This window comes from Globicephala melas, chromosome 1, assembly GCF_963455315.2.
Source record: "Globicephala melas chromosome 1, mGloMel1.2, whole genome shotgun sequence".
Taxonomy (NCBI): Eukaryota; Metazoa; Chordata; class Mammalia; order Artiodactyla; family Delphinidae; genus Globicephala; species Globicephala melas.
Genome location: NC_083314.1, coordinates 27478658 through 27504115, shown reverse-complemented (window position 1 = coordinate 27504115; position 25458 = coordinate 27478658). Strand labels below are relative to the sequence as shown.

The 25458-nt window shown below is 33.5% G+C and overlaps 1 protein-coding gene across 4 annotated transcripts in view; it reads right to left on the bottom strand.

Moving 5' to 3' along the window:
- AKT3 (AKT serine/threonine kinase 3) overlaps positions 1–25458 on the bottom strand; it is a 395398-nt gene that overhangs the window by 77040 nt on the left and 292900 nt on the right. For all 4 annotated transcript variants that reach the window (XM_060307050.1, XM_060307115.2, XM_060307149.2 and 1 more), the window contains 3 exons: positions 21627–21755; positions 9401–9615; positions 2762–2849 (listed from right to left, as the gene is read on the bottom strand). In XM_060307050.1, coding sequence (XP_060163033.1) covers positions 2762–2849; positions 9401–9615; positions 21627–21755 — 432 coding nt within the window. The remainder of the gene's footprint in view (positions 1–2761; positions 2850–9400; positions 9616–21626; positions 21756–25458) is intronic.

The window sequence follows — 25458 nt, the reverse complement described above, 5'->3', positions numbered from 1 at the left end:
TTTAACTTTGCCTAGGAAGAGATTTAGCTTTCCCCTAAAGATGCCAGGATATTTACATGTGCCTTCATTTCTGGGTTTGCCACAATATATAGAAAAATGGCCAATAATCATGGAAGAAATGTATAAAAATAGTAAATGTCCCAAAGCACATTAGTAAAACTGTAATAAAAAAATACCTGATCTTAGAGATGAATTAATCTTTTATGAATAAGTTACGTGTTTTAAAGACATAGGACCCCTTAAAAATGTTTGAAAACACTAGAATTACAAATGAATTCATTAAAATAGCTACTGGCATTAGCATTCCTATAATTAATTCCTTGTTTGTTAGTGATACAATACAAACCCAAATAAAACCAATCGTATTTTCACATCCTTTTAGAAGGAGTTTCAAAATTTAAGCATGCTGCTATGACGCTGTTCTTCTTCAGGTGTGTGAAGATGGCTGAAAACATTAGTACCTCATCTGACATCCAGTATACTACCCATACCCCCAGAGTAAACCTGTAGCAGGCGTATATGAGTGTAGAAACTTTGTGATTTTTGTGGTTGTGCTTCTTTATGCAAGATAGCTAACACCTTTGCTCAAATTAAGTAGCAACTATTTTTATCAACATACTAACAATTTAAACTCATTTCTTCACATATATCACCCAAAGCTGTGCTTTGGCAGCTCCTTCTCCTACCCTACTTGCAGGCTTCTCCAGTTCCATTCACCACAAGGGAGCTGCCTGAGTAGACATCTTAATAGTAGCTTCGCTCTGGGCATGTTGAGCCCAGTGGAACAGTGACAGGATAAGCCTTGCTTCTTCACTGTGTGGTAGGTGGGCTCTCAGAGCGTTCTCTAGATGATGCCAAACTACAATTTAACATGAAAAGCTGCATGCTGATGATGAAATCTTTGTAGCATATCTTATTCTCTGAATAGGACTGAAGAAAGTTCATGTTTTGCCCCTTCTTTAAGGTTAGCAGTGCCATACTGGTGCTCTACATTTGTCTCTTAAAGAAATTTTTCTTTCTGTCATATTTTGCTGTTGGTGGTTGTGGTGGAATCCTCCTTGGACAGGGTATATCAAAGGAATATTTAGTTGTGGCTTATAACTTTGCCTGCCAAAGAAAACCTCTGACCATATATTATTTCTAGGAGACATGCCAAGATCTTGATACTTTTCAGATTCTTTTTTTCTTTTAATTTAATTTATTTTTTTATACAGCAGGTTCTTATTAGTTATCTATTTTATACATATTAGTGTATATATGTCAATCCCAGTCTCCCAATTTCAGGTTCTTTTATAGTGTACTGACATGATAAACAGTACATAGTGCATTAGGGGCTATATATGGATGCAACTCATAAAGAATATCATCAGTTTTACAAAGTGGATGTATAACTGTCTACATGAAGTTAATAAACACTGAGGAAACTTAAGAATGGTCACAACCTTCTCATAAGGTTTGAGAAGGATCCAATACTTACCTCAGTGCTTTATACATGGTAGAAACTCAAAATTTTTTTTAACATCTTTATTGGAGCATAATTGCTTCACAATGGTGTGCTAGTTTCTGCTCTATAACAAAGTGAGTCAGCTATACATACACACATATCCCCATATCTCCTCTCTCTTGCATCTCCCTCCCACCCTCCCTATCCCACCCCTCTAGGTGGTCACAAAGCACCGAGCTGAAGAGATGTAAGTTTAATTGAAGTGAAGTTTGAGTAGAGGTATCATAACATGGTGCAACTATTTTAAATACCTATTTACAGTAAATGCTTACAAAATCACCACACTCCCTATTACTGTAACATAATACAGTTGAAGTACTCATCTCACTTCCTCATAACTCATATGATATCATTCTATCTTTAGGGTTTAATAGAGAAGAATATTTGGCACAAAGTAGACACTACATAAATGTTGATTGATATATGTTTTAGAGAAAAATATGGAAACCTGGAATAAATTGAAATGGAAGGACTAACTACACAAAATGACTAGATAATAATTCTAAGCAAATGCTGAACTACATAAAAATTTCATAGTAAAATTTTTATATGAGCATTTGAAAATCAAAATATAAAAATCAGTGTCTGTACTAACAATATCTGAAGTAGTAAAAATAAAATTAAAAAAATTTAAAAGATAGAACAAACAAAATAATTTCCTGTTCCTAAACTTAAACACTGCAGTATTAAAAACAAGACTAAGCAGATTACAGTAAAAATAAAATTATATAATTTGTAGCATCCATTCTCTGGGTCTTTAAGTTCTGTTTCAAATAACAGAGATGTTCCAAAGAAGACAAATAAATTTATTACTTGGTTAAATATTAAAACTAAATTGCTTTAAATTCCTTTTAAAATAATAAATTGTATAAATAAATAAGAGCTCACTTTAAAATGAAAGGCATAGAGACAAAGTTTTAAAATTATGATTGTTTTGCTAGTTAATTTTCCTGAAGAATAACATAACATCGGTGCCTTTATTTTTTATGAATTAAGGAAATGATGAGAAGCAAACTAACAAATTATTGTGATAAAAAAGAAAAACTGTTTGATCACATTGAATAAAATTTCAAAATGCATTTCGGGAGTCAAAACTATCAAGAAAATTTTGTGCTAAGGAGTCCTACATTCAATTAAATGACTGAGTAAAAATGAAAAATATAATTACATCATTCACTTTTATTCACTTAAAATTTTTTTTGCTGTAAATTCATTTTAACCAAAATATATAAACACTATGCCATGAAGATAACCTACCTTTTTATCATACACATCTTGCCAGTTTACTCCAGAAAAGAAACTGTGTCTCATAATTTCTTTTGCATCATCTGGTCCTCCACCAAGGCTGCGAGGACAGAAATAAAATTAAATGAGTATAAAACGTTTACATAAGCTGAATGCATAACTACAAAGTTTTTGTGAAATGTAATTTTCTGTGTGTAAATAGTTCTTGTGATAAATAGCCATAAAAATAAAAAGCTTTTATTGTAAGATCTAATTTTCCTAATATGCTATTAATAAGAACTAGCCTCAGGACAGTATGGTATTTGAAAAGAGCATAGGCTTTGGAGACAAACCTGAAACAGGCAATCGGCTCAGAAATTTATGAGATATATGACAATAAAAAAGTTGCTTAATCTCAGTTTTCTCATCTGTATAATGGGATTAATAATACCAGCCTGGTGGATTATTGCAAGGGTTAGAAATAACATAAGTACCTAGCACAATAAATGGTATTGTCAATTCTATAAACCAAATTTATTTTAGAACGACTTTAGTCAAAATGTACCCTTGTTAACACAAATTCTGAAAAGACTAGATAATTACTTAGAAAAAACAATTTGGAGAGCATTGCTAACAGACAGAAACTCATGGAGTATTTTCATATCTCAAATGAATTTTCACAGAAATGATAAATTTAATCTATGAAATATCACTGCAATATAATATGCTATGCAAGTTTCAATATAAATTAAAAATTTAGAATACTCCCACCCCATCTTTGAAGGAAATGTTATTCAACTGATACCTGACACAATCTGAAATTCAGGTGCTTTCTAGCTTTCTCAGTTTCACACAGTACCTACTAGTCACTATGAAGAAAGGATGAGAGAAACAGAAAAAAAACAGAGAAGGAAGTAAGGTGGGAGGGAAAGAGGAAAAAGAGAAAAAAAGAAAGGACAGGGAAAGAAAGAGGAAAAGAAAGGAAATCTATTTAAATCTGAATTTGATACAGCAAGTTTTATTTGATTTTACTCATCGTTAGGAATGATATGTGCTGGTAAATGCTTAACAATCAGCTCTCTGAGGGAAATTATGCATATACAATATAATGCATTTTATATATATTATTATTTTTACTGATACAAGATGTGTGGAAGTAAAACATTATATAGTATTTCTAACCTCAAAATATATAAGCAAAATAGATAAGTAACCTCAAAAGCATAGATAAGAGTAAAATTTAACAACATTATTAAAGAGTGATGAGTTTTGAGTATTTTTTACCCGTGATTTTAATGTTCCTGATTTAACTGTAAGTTTATATAATTTAATATTTAATAATGATTGTATTCAACAACCTGCTCACAAAATTTTTCAAATTTAACAATTGGCTATTCTAAACTGGTACATTTCAACTCCCAACACAACACTGAGTAAGAAGAAACACAAGTAGGTCATAGAAAACAAACAATTATACAATTTTAATGAATTCTGGTTATTATTAGGTATAAGAAATACATGACTGGGAAGAATCCAGGATCCTCTGACACACTGTCAGAATGGAAAACAAAACAATTAGCTGATATCTGAATATCTGTAGTGATGATCCTATAGTTCCCACTATCTAGGTCTCCTATCTCAAGATTCATACAGAATAAACTACACTCCTGATATGGAACTTTTAGATTGGATCAGATCATAATAGTTGCATGCATATTTGCAACTTTCAGACTGGCAAATCTATACTTAGTTAACACTCGGCACTTGACTCCCTGGCCTCACTCTTTTTCATTCTATTTCAAGTTGTATATGTCTCTCTCCTGGTAGAATGCAAATTCTTTGGAGGGGAGAGTTCAGTACTGGATTATCCAAAAAGCATTTTAAAGCTTGTGCTTAGGGAGCCAGGAAAGCAGAAACACCAAGACACAGGCTTCTGAAAAGAATTATTCAACATTTCAAAGTATGCATTAAAGTAGTATGCACAAGAAAAATCAGCAGTTCATTGTATTTTCTTACATTTATGTTATTGTTTATTTCAATACTGTTTTCAATCTTAATTATATATATGAGATGATGGATGAGGTAGGAGTTGGAATGGAGAACCGTAATCATTTTTGTAATTAAAAGGTTTTAATTCAGCTTCAGTTTTTCATTTTTATGCCACCCCTCAATTCTCTAGTAATAGTTTGGCTTTGGACATAGACAGCATTTAATCTATATTTATCAAATACATACAAAATTAAAGTATCGGCCATGAATGCTATACAAAGACTAAGAATATAATCTTAGGCTGCCATTTTAGAAGTTGGTAGAGATTCTTTAACACAAGCTTCTTCAAAGTGTGAAACTGTCAAAAATTTCAACGTCAATGACTCCCTAATATACAATTTAAAACTTCAAAATTATATCAAAATATAATTTACATTAAGATATTTTTGTCTAAGAATACCAAATTCCCATATCAGAAAGCCAAACTAAAATCCTCAGCTACTATGGATTCTTCATAACTAGAAACAACATCTAATTCACATTTTCCTTGTGTTATTGAATGCAACATGAGGTCATGCTTTTCCTACAAAATTTGCATAGGAGGCTAAAGGAGATACTGATAGAATAATCATAACGCAATGCAGAATAAGAAATAAAAGCAAGATGAGAGCTGACTCTTTGATGGAACTGACAGCAATTCGGTAAAGAGTATCAGAGAAATTCAGGCAGTATTTAAAATAGTTGAATAGGAATAATAAAGAGGTATACTATAGTGCTAGCTTTGATTACGTTTGCAAAGACTTTTGGAAGCGTCCTTTTGTTGGCTCTTTGTCTTCTTTCTACCTCTTAAATTTTGACATTTCCCAAGACTCTGTCCTAGGCTGCCTTCTTTTTATATTCTATTCTTTTCACTATTCTCATGGCTCCAGCTACCTCCTAGATATCTACAGATCTCAAATCCAAATATTCAGTTTTGTGTTTCTTTTTTTTAAATTAATTTTTATTGGAGTATAGCTGCTTTACAATGTTGTGTTAGTTTCTTCTGTACAGCAAAATGAATCAGTTATACGTACACATATGTCCCCTCTTTTTTAGATTTCCTTCCCATTTAGGTCACACAAAGCATTGAATAGAGTTCCCTGTGCTATACAGTAGGTTCTCATTAGTTATCTCTTTTATACATAGTAGTGTATATATGTCAATCCCAATCTCCCAATTCATCCCACCCCATCCTTCCGCCCTTGGTATCCATAAGTTTGTGGATACCAAATCTGTGTCTTTATTTCTGCTTTGCAAATAAGTTCATCTTTGCTGGGAAAACTGGACAGCTACATGTAAAAGAATTAAATTAGAACACTCCCTAACACCATACACAAAAATAAACTCAAAATGGATTAAAGACCTAAATGTCAGGACGGACAGTATAAAACTCTTAGAGGAAAACATAGGCAGAACACTCCTTGACATAAATTGCAGCAAGATCTTTTCTGACCCACCTCCTAGAGTAATGAAAATAAAAACAAAAATAAACAAATGGGACCTAATGAAACTTAAAATCTTTTGTACAGCAAAGGAAACCATAAGCAAAATGAAAAGACAACCCTCAGAATGGGAGAAAATATTTGCAAATGAAGCAATGGACAAAGGATTAATCTCCAAAATATACAAACAGCTCATGCAGCTCAGTATCAAAAAAACAAACAACCCAATAAAAAAATGGGCGGAAGACCTAAATAGACATTTCTCTAAAGAAGACATACAGATGGCCAATAAACATGTGAAAAGATGCTCAACATGACTAATTATTAGAGAAGTGCAAATCAAAACTACAATGAGGTATCACCTCACACCGGTCAGAACGGCCATCATCAAAAAATCTACAAACAATAAATGCTGGAGAGGAGGTGGAGAAAAGGGAACCCTCCTACACTGTTGGTGGGAATGTAAACTGGTACAGCCACTATGGGGAACAGTATGGAGGTTTCTTAAAAAACTAAAAATAGTTTTTAGTTTGACCATATGACCCAGCAATCCCACTCCTGGACATATACCCAGAGAAAATTAGTTATTGTGTTTCTATTAAGCACTGGTACTATTTTCAGCTGCCTGCTTGACATTTAGGTTTTCTATAGAAACCTCAGACTCGGTATAGCAAAACTAATATCAACATCCACCCCATCAAGCCTCCTCCTTTGCCTGTACTCCTTCTCTGTTAATAATAATTCCATTCTCCAAACTAGTCATCCAAGTTGGAAACCTCAGAGGTATCCTGACTCCTTCCCCTTCCTCACCATTTCTATTTAATCATTCACAAACTTCTATTTAGCACTCTTTAGAACTGCTTTAGGAAGGACTCCATCTCTTATCTGGACAATTCCATATGTATTCTTAATTACTCTGCCTACATGCCACTGGCGCTTCACTGTTCTAATCTATCCATGACAAAGCTCCCTGAGTTACCTTTTCGTAACACAGACCTGATTACACCATCCCTTACTTTTAATAATTCAGTGGCTTCTCATGCCCTTCTGAATAAAGATTAAATATTTTCTAAGAAAGATAAGGTCCTTACAATCTAACATATCGGCTTCATCTGCCAATGTTACCCAACTCATATTCTACACTCCAGTTGCTGAACTTCTCAAATGCCACGTTCATTTGCAATTCTAGCTGTTATTTACATGTAAAATTCTCTTCATGAAAGCCACTGCAAATTGCAACTCCTTCATAAGCCAGCTCAAGTTTTCCAATCCCCTTAACAGCTAATAATTTCAAAAGCATTTGTACGTAGTTTAACCTGAGCATCTGTGAATACATGTTTTGTGCCCTACATTATTCTATGAACAACTAGAGCAGAGATTACCCATTTTATTTATCCTTGCATTCCCAATATTTTAATGTAGCAGTGGAGGGGCTTGACATATTTACCTTAAAAGGAAATAACAGATAGTTAAAAATACCACATCTTCTCTTTAGACAATATCAACCTCTGGGTAGACAAAACTTTAGGAGTTGTCCTACATACCAGGCCACTAACATTCTAGAAATTTACCTCACGTGTATTCAACAATTATTAAGTGCCTACTACGTGCTATCCCCAGGGGGTAGGGTGCGGGTGGAGGGTGGGAAATGACAATAAAAAAATGAATGAGATATAGACATGAAAACCAGAAAGAGTCAGAAAAAGATGGGTTAAAAATTCACTGCCCTTGAAATCTAAGGCAAATATTAGATCCAAAACTCAACTAGATAAAATTGAAATCCTAGCTCTATATAAAGATTATCTATTGCCAGTACCACTTGCTACAATAGCTGTGAAACAATCACATAAAATGGAATACATTTTAAAACCTAAACTAAGAAAACGGTGCACTGTAAAGAAGATACAAGAGAAATATCAAATAGGCAAGTATAAACTTGATTTCTATTCTTGTTCTGCAGGAATTTTCTGTGAGAACTAGGATAAATCACGTAACCCTCCCTGGGCCTCATTTTCTGCTGTCAAATGGAAATGAGAATAATATCTATCCTACCTACTCCACAGGCTACTAAAAAGCAAGGGACACAAGAGATGTGCAAATGTCCTGACAAAGAACACAAATTCACTTTATAAATATAAGGTAAGGTTTCAGTTACTAGAATTATGAAACATGTTTGAATGGTTCTTCACAAAGCATAAAGGTGGCACGTCTTTTATTATGTTTGCTTATTTCTGCTGAAGGTAAAATCATGTTCCTCACAAATTTAAAAGCTAGAAGTATGTGATGGAAACCATCTCTAAGGTAGACAAAGCCCACAATTTAAAATTCATTTATTCCTTCACTCATTAATTCCGTCTGTCAGCAAATACATACTGAGCATCAACCACAAACAGAACATTAACAAAAATTATGTGAGGTGTTACAAAAGATTAAACAATATATGAAATGGCCTACCCTTAAGACGCTTAAGGGCTAAGAGATTTTCAGAGACATACTGATATGCGTATATATCTACTGGAACAAAGAATATACACATGTATATACAAACACATATATTAAGGGATATTTTAAAATTAATACTCATTTCATGTAGGACTTATAAAATGTATGTGTAAATAAATATATAAACATGAACAATGAATACTACAGCTCATTAAGCAAAGAGCTGTAGGATTCCTCAGGTCATAGCTATAGTTACAAAAATAGAAATACAAAGTATGCAAAGACACTTTTTGCCATTAGCCCTTTCAGCCATGCGTGGAAAAGAATTATCTTCAAAGACAAACAAAAAAAGTAGTTAGATATGTTAACATACATACGTGTGGGAGGAGAGTATAGAGACAGTTCTATCTGTTTTATAATGTAAATCAGCAGAAATATAAAGCCCAGAGACTGAAAGGAAAAAAGGGATCCTCCTATCCCCACAATAGCAAGCACCATGGCAATTAAGAAAGTGTTTGTTCATAAAACTCTCAAAATCTTTATGTGGTAAAATCTGTATAAAATTTCCAAGTTAGGAAAGAGTTGAGGGAATTTTTTAAATGTTCTATATTATGCAGTTAAAAATAAGTCAGTGTCTCAGTAGGAAGATGTCTACACCAAATACATTGCTTCTTGGAGTCAGTTATATTTGAATTAATTTCCATATCACAATTCCTAACCACATTCATCAGTAACTCACTGTGTGTTATTTGCGGCTTACCGTTTATTTGGATCCTTTATCAAGAGCCCTGAAAGCAATGATTTTGCATCTGAAGAGAGTGTTCGAGGAAATTTAATGTCTTCCATTAGAATTAGTTCAAAAAGTTTCTCATGATCCTGGTTGTAGAAAGGTAACCTCCCGCACATCATTTCATACATGACAACCCCAAGGCCCCACCAATCCACGGCTCGGCCATAGTCATTATCTTCTAACACCTAAAAGTGAAACCAGTAAAAGATCAATTTTTACACGTTAGCTTTTAAAGTATTATTTATAAAACATAAGATTTTTACATAACCTAGGTAGGCTATTCTGAGATCTTGACATTTAAATTATGAAGCATCCTACAAAAGATATAAATCACACCAAATATGTGAAATGTTCAATATATATCCAGAAATGACTGGGTACCAAAAAAGGTATTGCAACAGATTCTAAGTAAATGAATGTATGAGTGCCCTAAGGATCAAATGAAAACTATTTGCATATTTTCATTTAGGCCTACTTAATTTTTCATTCTGGTTCCACTAACATGGACTTTAAGTAACAACTTAGAGCTAAACTGTGCTGATTATAGAGAACATAATGTGTCTACCACATTCTTGTACTGAGAAGAACCAACTACTACAAATCAAACACTGAATGATAGGAATAAACAAATGCAATGTACTAGAGAAGAGTCCAGGGCATGACAACCATGAAAATAAATATAAAAACTTTTGGAGGCCCCTAAATGTTTAAACTCTTTCAGGAAATATTTAAGCAACAGGTGAATATAAAGATTTACTGTTTGGGTTGTAATAAACTTTAGTATCCAAAGTTTAACTACCTCACAACAATTTCTATTAAACACAAACAATAAAAATTATGGACTCAATATTTGTAGGGTATATGACCTTAAATTTATTTCCCAAAACACATTACATGTAAAATAAATTTAGTAAGAAACAATACGCAAGTATAAGTTAGGCTATGTTAGAACAACCTGTTCAAACTGAAACATGATGACGTGCCATTTGTCCCAGAAAGGTAAAATTTGATTTACCCTTCTACTGCATATGTTCCTCATCCAATGGAATTTTCTTTATCTATTTGGATCTTTCAATATTTTATTTTAAGATACTATATTTGAATAATCTTAAAGCTTACTTTATCTGATCCTCTTAGCTTTGGGATAAACAGATCAAGAAAACCATATACATGAAATTAATCAATCAGAAAAATCTTATAATTGATGACATTGGAGAGAATTTGATACAGAACAAAGTAGTACTCATGTTTTAAACTTTCTTAGTTTGAGCTAAGTAAGTATGTTGTTGAAGATTACACCTATGTGACTTTTATTTAAAATTTAACTAATAATTTCGTAAAACGCACATAATATTTTTGACAGCTACACTATGATTACTATAAATACTATGAAAGGCACTTTGGTAGACAGGGTATTTAAAGGTGGAGAATTTAATTTTAAGAAAAAAACTATGTTACCTAAAGATCTATTTAATAGTGTTTTCAAATGCTACGAAAAGATTGTTTTCTTCCAGTTTTACCAAGACATAATTGACATACAGCTTGATAACTGATATATAGCATTGTGTAAGTTTAAGGTGTACAGCATAATGATTTAACTTATATACATCATGAAATGATTACTATAATAACTTTAATGAACATCTATCATCTCATACAGAAACAGAATTAAAGAATTAGAAAAAAATTTTTTTCCTTGTGATGAGAACTCAGGGTTTACTCTCTTAACAACTTTCATATGTAACATACAGCATGTTAACCATATTTATCATATTGTACATTACATCCCTAGTATTAATTCAATTGTATCATTGTTTCTTGGCTAAAGACAACTAGAAACTGCATTGGCAATATATAAACATAAGTCCAGTTTCTAAATTTTTCCAAAACCCTTTTGTAAATAACAAACTAAGCAAGATGTTTTTGGGGAAAACAATAAATTCTAGTTTCTATCTTTAGCCAAAAATATTTAAAATTTCTACTTGTTTGAAATGAGTAATGTGAGAACATACAGAAAACAAGAAACAACTTGAAGTAGAAGGAATTCTACTTGTGTACTTAAAGGAAATACTGTATATATAATTTTTAAATACCAGTGACTCTTGAATCTCTCCCATATCCAATTAGTAGAATGTACTGTTTGTAGGCCTTTATCTAATAGACGCAAGATTTTACCTAATAACAAAATTTTTTAAATCTAAGTAACCTTTTACTGCATTCCTACAACAGCAACAAAACAGTGGTACATACAATAAAGAGCCAAATGTAGCTTTTAACCTCTTTTTTCATAAAACCATAAAAAGCATAAAAGCTGGATTAACTGCCTCCCGAACCCACATTTCACCAGCCGGGTTCTCATCCCCAGCTGGCAAAACTGGCAATCCTTTATTTTTGTTTAAATACCTGGTTTGCAGCCAGAAGGGAAAGTGAGTACATAAAAAAAGGGTTTTATTTTTGAAGAGAAATAAGCAACTGAAAAATAAAACTGCATTGTAAAAAAATCTGCTTGATAAAATAAAATATATTTTATTTAGCTTTGTAAAACGAACACTGATTCTCAAGATATGCGGTTTTGCTTTTGAACATACGAGGTTTCATTGAAATATACATACATAATGCTACAATTAGAGCTGTTTGCTGTATTACTTTGTACTAAACAAATCTGATGTAATGTATTATCTTACTGACATGTAAAACTTAGGCAATGTTGAGGAGAAAATACCCCAACAACTCAGCCAGGCCTCTTTATCTAAGAGTCTTTGCTATCAATTAAAAAGAAAGATTTCTGTTCAACTCCTACCTCAAGACAGCTGGAAGATGAAATACACAAGAAATAAAAATAAAAGTGATTATAATATTCTACATGTGGCTATATAATAAAAAACATGTTACCACTGTTCATACAACGGCTTTTCTCTCTCCTTATATCTAAATTATTTCAAAATACAATACTTTGAAATAATGTAGAAATTCCAGAGTGAAATTAAAATCCACAGCCTAGTAATATATAAAATTTACATTCTTTAACCTAAGAGTTGCAATTCCTTCTGGTTACCTCTGACGATTTTTTTTTTCCCTAGCAAAAAGGCTAATCTACTTCATGGTTATTATGAGGGTTGATCCAACCAGTAGAATAAATGGCAATGTAGAGGTACAACAATGGTAAGTTACATTTCAACTCCATTAAAATGCAATTTATCATATAATCTAGATATAAATGCAGGTCAAAACCTGCTCCTAAAGAAATAATCCACTGAAAGACTTATCCTGAAGAATTAAACTAAAGACAGTGTCTCTTTTTCATGAAATCAATGTCACTAATGTTTAAACTAAAATCAACTTTAAATATGAATGCAAACATTTAGTATTTCCTTCTACACCTACTGTCCTCTGTAACCATAGATATAGCTTCACTTTATAAGTACATTTAACACAAATGCCCAAACAGAGATAAAGAACAAGTGGGGATTTGGAACACTAAAAGAATGTAAATGTTAAAAAATGACAAGAGGTCATATCAATAAACACCCCAACAGAGCACAAGCTCTAGGAAAAAAAGCTTAGTTTCAATGTTTCCACTAGAAGCCAGAGATTGCTTCACTTTATGATATAATAAAATCTAAGACTCAAGGAAGTCACAGCAGGTTATCAATTACTATTAAATGTTCTGGCAATATTGATTAATATTTGATAACATTTAATGTAGATATTTCTACTTATCAAAACGCAGATGAGTTTAAAAAATCACCATGAACAGCTCTTGAATGGTTATTAATTTCAAAGGATGACATTAAATAATAAATTATATATTTTAAAATGATACCATCAATTAAAGTTCCCAATGTAAATATTTGGCTACTGGGTACTTTCAAAAAACATACTCATTTCAATATTCTTTTACCAATTAAGATTTACTGGGAAGCTGAAGGAACACCTTCCTCAGCTTGTTCGCCAGGCCACACAATGCACTCAAGGCAAGCAGTTATGAGGAGGCTATGTATGCCCTGGAGTGGCTTACTGCTCAATCAATAATCCTGACAGAACAGATGGGGGAAAAAATTAAACATCTAAACAAACTGTCTGTACACCTATGTTGTGAAACTAAACTGCGAACTTGGATGAACCAATTTACCGCTAATTCAAAAACATTTTTTTTCTGGTAACCTTATATTTCAGGTAACTTATATGTGTGTTTTATATATAAACACACATTTATATACTTTATAATTTACAGAAATCCTTTAATATTCCTAACATCACAGGAATTTGCTAAAAAAATGAACTACAAATCTTCTAATTCAGATTCTAAAATGTATTGCAGCTTCAGTAGAACTATATATTTCATAAGAATTATGAATTCCATGGTTTATTGGTATTTTCGTCATAAATATATACTCTCTATCCAGTTTTCAACCACTCTAATGATTCTAAAGAGACTGAAACTGTAAGTGCCATTTGTTCTGCATTAAGATGCTGTAAGCTTTATGGCTACCTCTTAGCATGCAGACACAAGTACTTGCATGCAGCTAACATCGTACTTTCAAAAGCATTCTCTGCCTAGAACAGGCAACATTCCTGACAAGGAGAAAAGCTAAATGGATACAATATTGGTGATTAAATCATACTTATGCATATCTTCCCAGAGATTTCTATACTTCCTTTTTATCTTGAAGCAACAAACAATATGGGATTCTAAGAAACTGGGTCTTTGTAACCAAAGTAAAAATGGCCATTGTAAAACACTATAGGTAATCACTAGTGTTCCCAGTTAGGGTTAGTTTTGTATATGTTCTTATGTTGCACAGAATTTAAAATTAAACTCTGTGCTTAAATTAGGATCATTCCAAAGTACTGAATGCAAATATTCTGATTGTTAAAACCAAAAGACTATATAACACTGAAAAGAACTTAGGTGAAAAATAGCTACTATAAAAACTGACAGAACTCTAGGGAAGTAAAAGCTGCTACTTATAAATGTTGAGAGACATTAACATTGAACTAAAAATATCATTTTTGTTCATATTTAACAATATCCAATTTGGGGACAAAATGAGATTTTTTTTTACTATGAAATTTTTTTAAATTGAAATATAGTTGATTTACAATGTTGTGTTAGTTTCAGGTGTATAGCAAAATGGAATGTTTTTTAATATTATCGAGAAACAGTATGAACAGTCAGCCAACTCATGACAGAATTTCTTAAATATAAATTCTAACTATAAAGCAGACAACTTCTGTCTGAACTAATCACTGTGCTCATTTACTTAATTTTCCCCTTAATATTGGTGATGAGACCTTTTCAGAACCATCAGGAAGATGACAGTTTTCAAAAACACCTCAAGAGGATAATTGTTACATGAATCATTAACAATTAAATAAAATATTAGGAATGTATACAGTTTGGGGAAAGCTACTAAAATAACTTTTAATTTTTACAAAAAGCTTAGAATTTGAGATTTAGTTTCATAATATGTTAGAACCAGTAGAATTTTGTCCAAGGGTATGCAAAATGCAACTATGTGTGCTACTATTTTTATCTATAGATGAAATGTACAAACATATATAACTTTAACCTCATTCATTTATTTTAAGATCCCCTAAAGATAATATTGATAGAGCCCATAAAATTGTCTTTTTCATTTATTCTTTGTTGTATTTAAAATAAATAAATAAAATTCCATTTAGTACTCTTAAATCGAGTTTGGTTCTAACTACTCCCCCCATGTACACTACCCTCCATACTACAAACTACCTTCACCCTTAATTTACATGATTCTCTCAACCCATTCTGAAGAAGTTATTGTATCCTTTTGGCCTTTCATTTACATAGAATTTAATTTCCATCTGTGCTATTATCTATATAGAATCACAATGACTTTAAGCAAATCTTTGTATCAGAATAGTTATCAAGGACTTCCCTGGTGGCGCAGTGGTTAAGAATCCGCCTGCCAATTCAGGGACATGGGTTCAAGCCCTGGTCCAGGAAGATCCCACATGCCGCGGAGCAACTAAACCCATGCACCACAACTACTGAGCCTGCACTCTAGAGCCCGCGTGCCACAACTACTGAAGCCCTCATGCCTAGAGCCCATGCTCTGCAACAAGACAAGTCACTGCAATGAGAAGCCCACACACCACAACGAAGAGTAGCCCCCGCTCACCACAGCTAGAGAAAGCCCATGCGCAGCAATGGAGACCCAATGGAACGAAAAATAAATAAATAAAATAAATAAATTTTAAAAATAGTTATAAAAATATTCTTGTCTATTTCAGATATTGTCAAAATACATATTATAAAAGATATTAAGGCTAGTAGGCTTCAAAAGAAAAGTGAATAAAATGATACCAAGTAAATGTTTTCCAAAAATGAGGTTCTGAAAACTAGGAATACATCAAAAAATCCATTTTCAGCCACTGAAAAACAGTATTTTACACATATGAAATAAAATTATATACACTTTTTTCCTGAACAGCAACCACAACTAGATACTATGTATTTCCCAACAATCAAGTCATTTTTTGCAATCTTTTTGTTAGTTCTAACTTGATTATCAAATAATTTTTATTTTTACACTATTACAGAAGTGCATTTCTCTAGGTTTCCAAAACCACCTTATTCAACCTTCCCCATCTGTCACCATCTGCTTCTTTTTAGCATGTACTTTTTGTGTGATCACATAAGCATGTGAAAAATAACTAACATTCAGATGATTATCTGCTGGTACATTTGAGGACTGGGCATAATAAAAGTGAACTGCCAAAACGTACTTAACACTTTTAATTTTGTTGGGTCTTGCATGTAAGCTACATTTGATTTTCAAACTGTTTTACAGTTGGAAAGTTGATCAGGTACTGCTAACTCAAGAGCAAAGCTGAGACTCTAAATAATTAGCACTGCATAAAAGGATGGTTTGGATTCAATGAGAGCCAAGTCAAATAATAAAATTTAACAGTAAGATTTTATATGTGATTTCTAATTTCTTTATAATTTCTAGGCATGAAAATATAGTAAAGATTATGAAAACAAAATCCCCTCAAAATATCTTATAGTCCATAATATATGGCAGGTAAAATTTATTTCCTTCTAATACAAGAAAGAGCAAAAACACTTTAAAACTGTATACACTAATGCATTTTTAGAGATGTAGCACACTAAATGTATAGTGTATATGCCTGCTAGGACTATATCTCTGCAACCTCTTTTAAAAAAGACACGATTTTTTCCCTTTAATAATAAAGGTCTATAATTCTTCATCAAAAGAAGAGAACAAATACTTTAAAAATACTTTTTTCAACCAATGGCATTTTTATACTATAAAACTTTTCTTTTCCTGGTGGTCTTTGCCACAAGAGAAAACTTAAGCTCATTTAAAACTAAAATTTATTTAAAAATCAGCTATGAGCCTGAGATATAGTACAGTTAATATATCAGCTTTGAACTGATTTCTAACAGTCTTTTTGAAGTATCTTTTAAATACCCTTCAACCATCTTTAAACAGCAAAGCATTCCTACCAGATTAAAAGTTTAGGGACGTCCCTGGTGGTCCAGTGGTTAGGACTCTGTGCTTCCACTGCAGGGGGCACGAGTTCGATCCCTGGTCGGGGAACTAACATCCCCCATGCCGTGCAGTGCAGCCAAAAAAAAACACAAACAAACAGAAAAAAAAAACAAAAGAAAACAAAAAACAGTTTAAAAGGTAAAGGATGCCACTGCTAGATGAATGATAGGTTGCAGAAAGATCTCTCCATAGTGGGTAAACAAGTCTTCTATAAGAAGAGGAGAAGGGAAAATATTGACAATGAGCCCTTCAAAAGAGAAGCAGTGCTCAGGCACATATTCCAAGTCTGATAAACAGCTACTAATCAAGAAAAGTCTGGCATTAATAATGGTATGAACTAGAAATTGCAAGGTTCAAAGAAAGTGAGAGATACCATCTGAAGTAAAGGGAAGAGGCTAGTTTCTTGCCAATCCCTCTCTAACTCTGACCATCTATATCTGATCACATTATTGCCCTGCTCTTAGTTCAAAAGTGATTTTTCCTTGTCCATGAGATCAAATCTAAACTCTTTTGCATTCTGATCCCAATCTATGTGTCCAGCCTCCTCTCAGTCTGCTCCCTCTTTACTGTCACCGGACCCTCCCACCACCCTTCCTTTTCCTTTCACCACGCTGTAAATAATTCTAGTAAAGCAATTATTTTCTTGCACAGTAATGATTATTTTACATATCCTATCACCTTAGAAAATATAGCAAGCTACTTGAGGACAAAAACCATTTCTTACGATCTTTGTATTCCCAGCACCTAACAGAATGCATGATACCTAATAAATATTCAATAAATATTTCTTTAATGAATGAATGAGTGCTCTTCAGTGAAATGGTCCATATCAGAGATCAGAAAAAAGGACTTAAATTCTTGTTTTTAAAAGTAAGAGTATAACACAAAGTTACCCTGATTTAATAAAATGCAGTGTTGGACACAAACACTTAGAATATAAAAATATAACTGCATGAGAAGTTAATTGTTTCAAGATTTGTCATCCTCAGATAGTAACCACAATGCTCACTCTCCCCTGTAAAAACAAGGTGTCAAGATTTTAATTATGAATCAACATCTCTCAGTCATGGGGTATATAAACTTCTTCTGAAGACCAGACTTCTGCAACATTTTTTTAAAAGGTATACAGAAAGGTGTTCTTACGTGTCTTTAAAAAGAAATTGACAATTCCTTGTGAATTGTAAACTTTCTATTTAGAAACAATTGGACTCTTCCTGCATTAAATTCTTGGTTTTGTTCTTCAGTTGATGACATTTGCATATAAAACAATATCTTTGTTTCTTAGGAGATCATCTGCTTCTGAAATGAGATGTATTTATCTTCTACAGAAATAATTTCCCCTAATCATGACACAACTAATTTTGTTATTCTAAATATGGGATATCATCAGCCATGGTAAATGTATAGCAAGGGCAATTGGAACTCCAGAGAAACAAAGATTTTGTTTTTCATGACATTCACAAAAACAATCCTATTCTAGAAAATGTAATCTTGTATTTGAATAAACAAGAAACAACATTTCTAAATTTCTACCTAATTCAGCTACAAAAATGGAAAATTTTAACTCCAGATTTCATAGCAGAAAAAATATTATTTTTGGCAGCCCTTGATAAAATAATATTTGGAAATTGACTGTGAAAAATACTGCTAATATTTCAAATTACTAGCATTTATTTACAGTAACTCAACATTCTTGAAATGTAAATTTAATCTCTAACTGAAAAGAACTATTGTAATAATAAACTGCTATTAGTTACTATATGTATAGGAATGCTAGTATCATTCTGAATGTATTCTTATTTCCTAATTCTTTTGATTACCTTTTGCTGTTAGCATTTACAAAGCATCTATTTTAAAAATGACAATTATTTACATCTATAAGTGGCCTTGAAATAGTGACTTTTTTGGGCCATGGTGTGTGTGGTTAAAAAAGTAAAAATAGGCTTTATAAGATGAACCTAGTTAGAATCCTGATTCTATCTCTACCACCTCCTAGCTGTGCACAGTAAGTCCCCTACATACGAACAAGTTCCATTCCGAGAGTGTGTTTGTAAGTCCAACAAAGTTAGATTAGGTACCCAACTAACACAATTGGCTACATAGTACTGTACTGTAATAGGTTTACGATAGTTTTCACACAAATAATACATACAAAACAAGCAAACACAAAAAATAAAGAAAACATTTTTAATCTTACAGTACAGTATTTTGAAAATACGGTAGTACAGTACAACAGGTGGCATACAGGGGCTGGCATCGAGTGAACAGGCAAGAAGAGTTACTGACTGGAGGAGGGAGAAGAGGTGGGAGATGGTAGAGCCGAAGGATCGTCAGCAATAGGAGACGAGGGCAAGCTGCAATTTCACTCACGCCTGACATTGATGGAACACGTGTTTGCATCTTTGAAAGTTCGCAACTTGAAGATTCGTATGTAGGGGACTTACTGTACAGATTACATTAGAAAAATTCTGATCCTCAGTTCCCTCACCTTTAAAAAAATAGGTTTCCTATCACAAAAGTTTATTCCAAATATGCAATGTACATATATAGCATGTGGCACATAATACATGTTCAATAAATAGTTATCTTCATCCATCAAAGATTAATGCCTCCCTATTTGGCTCTAGCCACACTAACCTTGTTGGAGTTTGAGGGAAGAACTGAACTTGTTCTGCCTCACAGTTTTTATACTAGCTGCTCTCTGTGTTTGGAAAGCTCTTCCCATCTATTTTTACAATAGTTGCCTCTTAGCATTCAGGTCTCTGATTAAACCTCTCTTTCCCTGAACATTCTATCTGTAGAAGATTATATTTTCCAAAGACAGTTGTAACAGTATCTCCCATCTCACATGCTCTTTTACAATGTAGAGGTGGGGTCTATGTTACTACCCCTTAAATATGTGTAGGCTTAGGAATTCTAAACCAATAAGCTTATGACAGAAATGATGTGCAGTTCCTGAAACAAAGCCATAAAAGGGGATTCACAGAGAAATGTTCATAGCAGCATTATCAGCCAAAACCTGGAAGCAACCCAAATGTCCATCAGCTGCTGAATGGATAAATAAAATGTGTTTATGTTCATACAATAGAATACTATTTGGCCATAAAAAGGAATGAAGTATCAATAACATGCTGAAGCATGGATGAATCTTGAAAACATACTAAGTAAAAGAAGCCAGACACAAGAGGCCACATATTGTATGATTCCATTTATATGAAATGCCCAGAACAAGCACATCTATAGAGACAGAAAGTAGATTAGTAGTTGTCTGGGATGAGGGGATTTAGGGGAGGAACTAATGTTTACGGGGTTTCTTTGTTGTAGTGATGAAAATATTCTGGAATTAGACAGTGGTGATGATTGCACAAATGTGAACATACTAAAAACCACTACTGTGTACTTTACAAGGTAGAATTTATGGTATGTGATAACAAAATTTTTAAAAATATACTATGAAGAGAAACTTTCAAAAAATGAATGAAACATTTCTTCATGGTTTGCTAGGTTTTAAAAAAATGGAAGCAGTTTCTAAACTGTTCCCTAGGATGTTCACTTTTAGAACCCACAGCCAAAATAGTCTGGCTACCCTAAAGCCACCAGTATGAGGAAACCAGGCCACTTGGAGAAGCTGAGGCTTTTGAGAGCCCTGTATGGTACCAGTTGAGAGCCAGCATTAACTGTCAGACGCAGAAAGAGGGGAGCTTCCAGATTCCAGCCTCCAGCCAGAGTCACCCCCTGCCGTGCCCCACGTACCATGGAGCAGTCATTCCTGCTGTCCTGACTCAGAACCTTCAATCACATAAAATGGTTAGGTTTTGCAGTGGTCTGTTTTGTAGTAATAGTAATGAGAACACTACCTAACACATCCACCACACCACAACCTCCCTTTATGTAGCTTATTTTCCTTCATGACATGACACATCTTCATCGCATGACATTGTTATATATATTTTTTTATTCTGTCTCCCTCCACCAGAAGTGAGTTCCCTGAGAGCAGGGTCCTTTGTGTCTTGTTCGTATAAACACACCACCCAGAAAAATACCCAGTATATAGTAGATGAATAATATATAATTGTTTGAATAAACAAATTAATGAATTAGTATGGAATCCTCAGCATGGGGAGGGCACTAGTTGAAACTTGCTTTGGTTTGGCATGATTTCCAAAATATAGCTACTGTCATTTCATTAACTCTCCCAATGAAATAATTCCCAATAATTAAGTATGAAAACCCGCACTATTACAAATACAAATTATCACTGTTTCTTTGTTTCTAAGGAAAATCCAAGACGGTTTATAAAACTGTTCACATTCTTGCTGTAGTCATTCAATTATTCTATTTTAATAAATGAAAGAAAATAGGCATAATCAAGAAATAAAACACACATGGCCAAGAAATAAAAATGGACTTTATTGTAGTTACCAGTATCCTTGTACTTATATAGTTTATAAAGTTTAACTTATATATATTTTTGCCCTAGAATACCATGTTGAACAAGTGGGAGCAAAACAGATTTGATTCATGTTGAAATCCAGGTCAAAGTAGTAGACACTGCTATTTTTTTAATGCTTAAATGGTTTACTTTGTAAAACATTATATCAGTGTTGTTTTTTTCTATGAATGGAAACATAGCCTACCTCTGGTGCCAGATATTCTGGTGTACCACAGAACGTCTTCATGGTGGCTGCATCTGTGATCCCTTCTTTGCAAAGTCCAAAATCTGTAATTTTTATGTGGCCATCTTTATCCAGCATCAAATTCTCCAACTGTGTAGTAAGAAAGATAACGTAATTTGTTCTATAGTCTTCAAAAATAGGAAAATACTGTTTTGAAAAATAATTGAATGTTGAGTAAGATATTTTGGAAAGAGGACACAGAGTTAATAGAACTTTTCAAAGACAAACCCTGTAGCTTCCTAACTCATGTGTAAAAAGAAACATTTTATCAAATACTTCACAATAATAAATTGATTTTTAAACCCATAGGAGTAAGAGCTGTTATTGCATAAGTTCTGAGAAGTAAAGTCTAATTAACTTCCCAAAGCAAACATCAATCCTCTTTTTTCCTGTTTAAAATAAATTGTGATCAAAACAATCCCAAAGAGACAAGCATCTTCTGGATATATGCAGATGGTTTTCAACCATTTCATTTGGGAGTCTAGTGCTACGATAAAATATTCACTTACAGAAATGTTACTTTGGTGGTGGTTATAAATCAAACCTAAATCTTGTTTTGTAAGGTAAGGCAATATCCTCTTTTACAGTTCTTTGTAATAAAGAACTACCAACCCTTTTACACATAAAAAGAATATGAAAGTCAAACATTCAACAGTTAATGAAAACATATAGCACAGGTATTATGAAGTTGGAATCTCTTTGACTCCATTAATACAAAAAGAACAATCTTGAAGACATAATGCAGAAGACGTAACGCAGAAATGCATTCACAAAAAACACATGAAAAAAAATAGTACCATGGGCTTCCCTGGTGGCGCAGTTGTTGAGAGTCCGCCTGCCAATGCAGGGGACACGGGTTCGTGCCCCGGTCCGGGAAGATCCCACATGCCGCGGAGCGGCTGGGCCCGTGAGCCATGGCCGCTGAGCCTGTGCATCTGGAGCCTGTGCTCCGCAACGGGAGAGGCCACAACAGTGAGAGGCCCACGTACCGTAAAAAAAAAAAAAAAAAAAATAGTAGCAGGATGAATGATAATTAACTTACTTAAGGAGTAGATCATTATTCTACTCCTTAACATGATGATGTATGAAAATGCCTACCCAAACTCTGAAGTCAGTATCAAATTCAAAATAGAATTCCAAATAAGAACATAAACAGACAACAATCATATAAAATGTGATGGTGGTATACTCTGTCATATTATCCAATGTCTTATAAACCAGAGACTAAATACAGTTAAGCAAGCTCAGAGTACACGTAAGTCCTTAAGTTTAGAACTTAAATGTGCTACCCAACTGAACTCAACGCTCAATATGTTTCGTGCACTGCATAGACTTCAGAGAAGTGAGTCTGTTTTTGACTTGTCTACAGAGAGATGAATGAACCCTAAATATATTGCTAAACCTTTCAAAAATGAAAGTTCTCTTATTTTATCTAAATTCAGAGAGATTGCATCTTCCTCATGATTCTCTACTAACTGGACCCCAAAATCAAACCCAATTTGCACAAATGGCAGTAAGTCCTAAATAGGGAAAACAATCAGGAACATCAAGAATCTGTCTACTTCTCTTTCTGCCTTGAAAACCCTTCTCTTCTTTCTGCTTCTGATTTTCTCCCCTTTTTCCTTCTCTTTCAAACAACACTCTCTTCTTCCTCCTGCTCCTACCTTGCCATAACAAGAAAGAGAAGTATACACTGGAGTGCCTGTTGTTTTGTTGAATGAAAATATATATGCTCTTTTCTTAACTTTTAAAAATATGCTTATTGTTCTAACATATGAATACATCATAACATATAAAAGCAAACCAAATTAAGTTCTTAAAATACTATATCTTTTATAATACACAAAAATGTCAAATAATACATAATAATATTGAATAAAATGTGTTTGGTGTATATTATGTCAATTCGCTTTATATGCTTTGCATGCAAAGTGAAACATGATAGTATGCGCTAATGTGCTAATTCTCCACATTTTGACGAGACTATTTTGAAGTGGATAGATACAGAAGTATCAAAACATATAAATACTGTTTTTAATACCAATAAGTACATACATTTTTTAAAATCCCGATTCATACCTAATTCTCTAATCTCATATCTCATTTCCAAGATACCAAGGGTTGAGGGATGAGGAATGAAATGAGATGCAAGGACAGGGTTTGAATGAAGAATAGGAACAGGATGAAAGTGACCGAGAGCCCCAGTTTACCTAGAACTGAGGGGGGCTCCCAGGATTCAGGACTTTAAAGTTCTACAACTGGGGAAGTTCTAGGCAAAACAGGACAGTTGATCATTCTACTTGTTTTATAAATCAGCTTAATTACAATGATATAGTCAGAAATAAGGTCAGCCTACGGGATGACTGTGAGAGATGGGGTAAAGGTCACCATAATGGGGATAAGGTAGCATATTGCATAGGAGGCAGTAGAGAGCAATGTGCATAAGATTATGGAGTCAAGTCAGAGAACTTAAACGTAAATTCAAGTTTTATCTCTTACTGTGTAACCTATTGACATCTATGTGCCTCAACTTCATCTATAACACAGAGTAAATAACAGTAACAATCCAATGTGATTGTTTTGAGAATTAAATGAGATACTGAATGTAGAACTTAATCAATAAATGTATTGATCATTTATTAAACATGGAGAGTTTAATGGCTGATTCATAATTTATCAAAATGGTGTGTGCTCTTCTATACAAGAGCAAAGTTCAGAAATGGAACCCTATAAAACACTTTTGTCAGCTCGGTGACTTCAATAAAAACACTTTTTTTTTTTTCTTTTTTTGCGGTACGTGGGCCTCTCACTGTTGTGGCCTCTCCCATTGCGGAGCACAGGCTCGGGACGCGCAGGCTCAGCGACCATGGCTCACGGGCCCAGCCGCTCCGCGGCATGTGGGATCTTCCCGCACCGGGGCACGAACCCGTGTCCCCTGCATCGGCAGGCGGACTCTCAACCACTGCGCCACCAGGGAAGCCCAAAAAAACACTTTTTAATATGCAACAATTTCTTTTGAATAAACAACAAAACAAATATTTTACAATTTTTGAGCCAGTTATTTTATAATAGTGTTCACCTTCTTCCATCAATTATTTTTCTTCTCTCACCATCCTGAAATGTCATTTTGCTGAGCATGAATGACAAAAACAACTTGTCCATCAGTATGAACAACAGCCAGAGATACATCACCTTAAAAAAATGATATCCCCAAATCTAATCTTGTATAAAGATAAATTGGGGCTAATTAAATATCCAGTCTGGTTTAAAAAATAAATAATAATTTTATGCAAATGCATAACAAAGTTTTCATAAAATATAAGAACGATCAGTGTTATGATTCACAAACGTGAAGGATGCACAGAATCACCTGGTAATCTTTCCAAAGCAGATCAAAGGCTTAGATATATCAAAAACACCTGGAAATCACTTCCTTAGTGCATTTGACACTAACAGAAAGAAGATTTCATCAAACATTTTTAGGGACCCTTCCACTGTGTAAAGGAGGAATAAAAATATTTACAAATCACCTTTCTTTGGTTCTCTCTCCTAAATCTAATGCTTTCCTTCTTCCTTTTCTTAACCATAAAAGGAAAAATGCATACACTGTAACTGACTGTTCAGGTACTCTCTATTATAAAACTTTATATGCATCTGTTTTATTTCCACTGTCAGTCTTAGCATCTGGGATTGAGAGCAGGGCATTATGTTTATGCTTAATGGATACATCTACCAGCAAAAGCAATGTATGAAGTTAAATAGGAAGTCTGAAAGAAAAGATTATATATTCAAA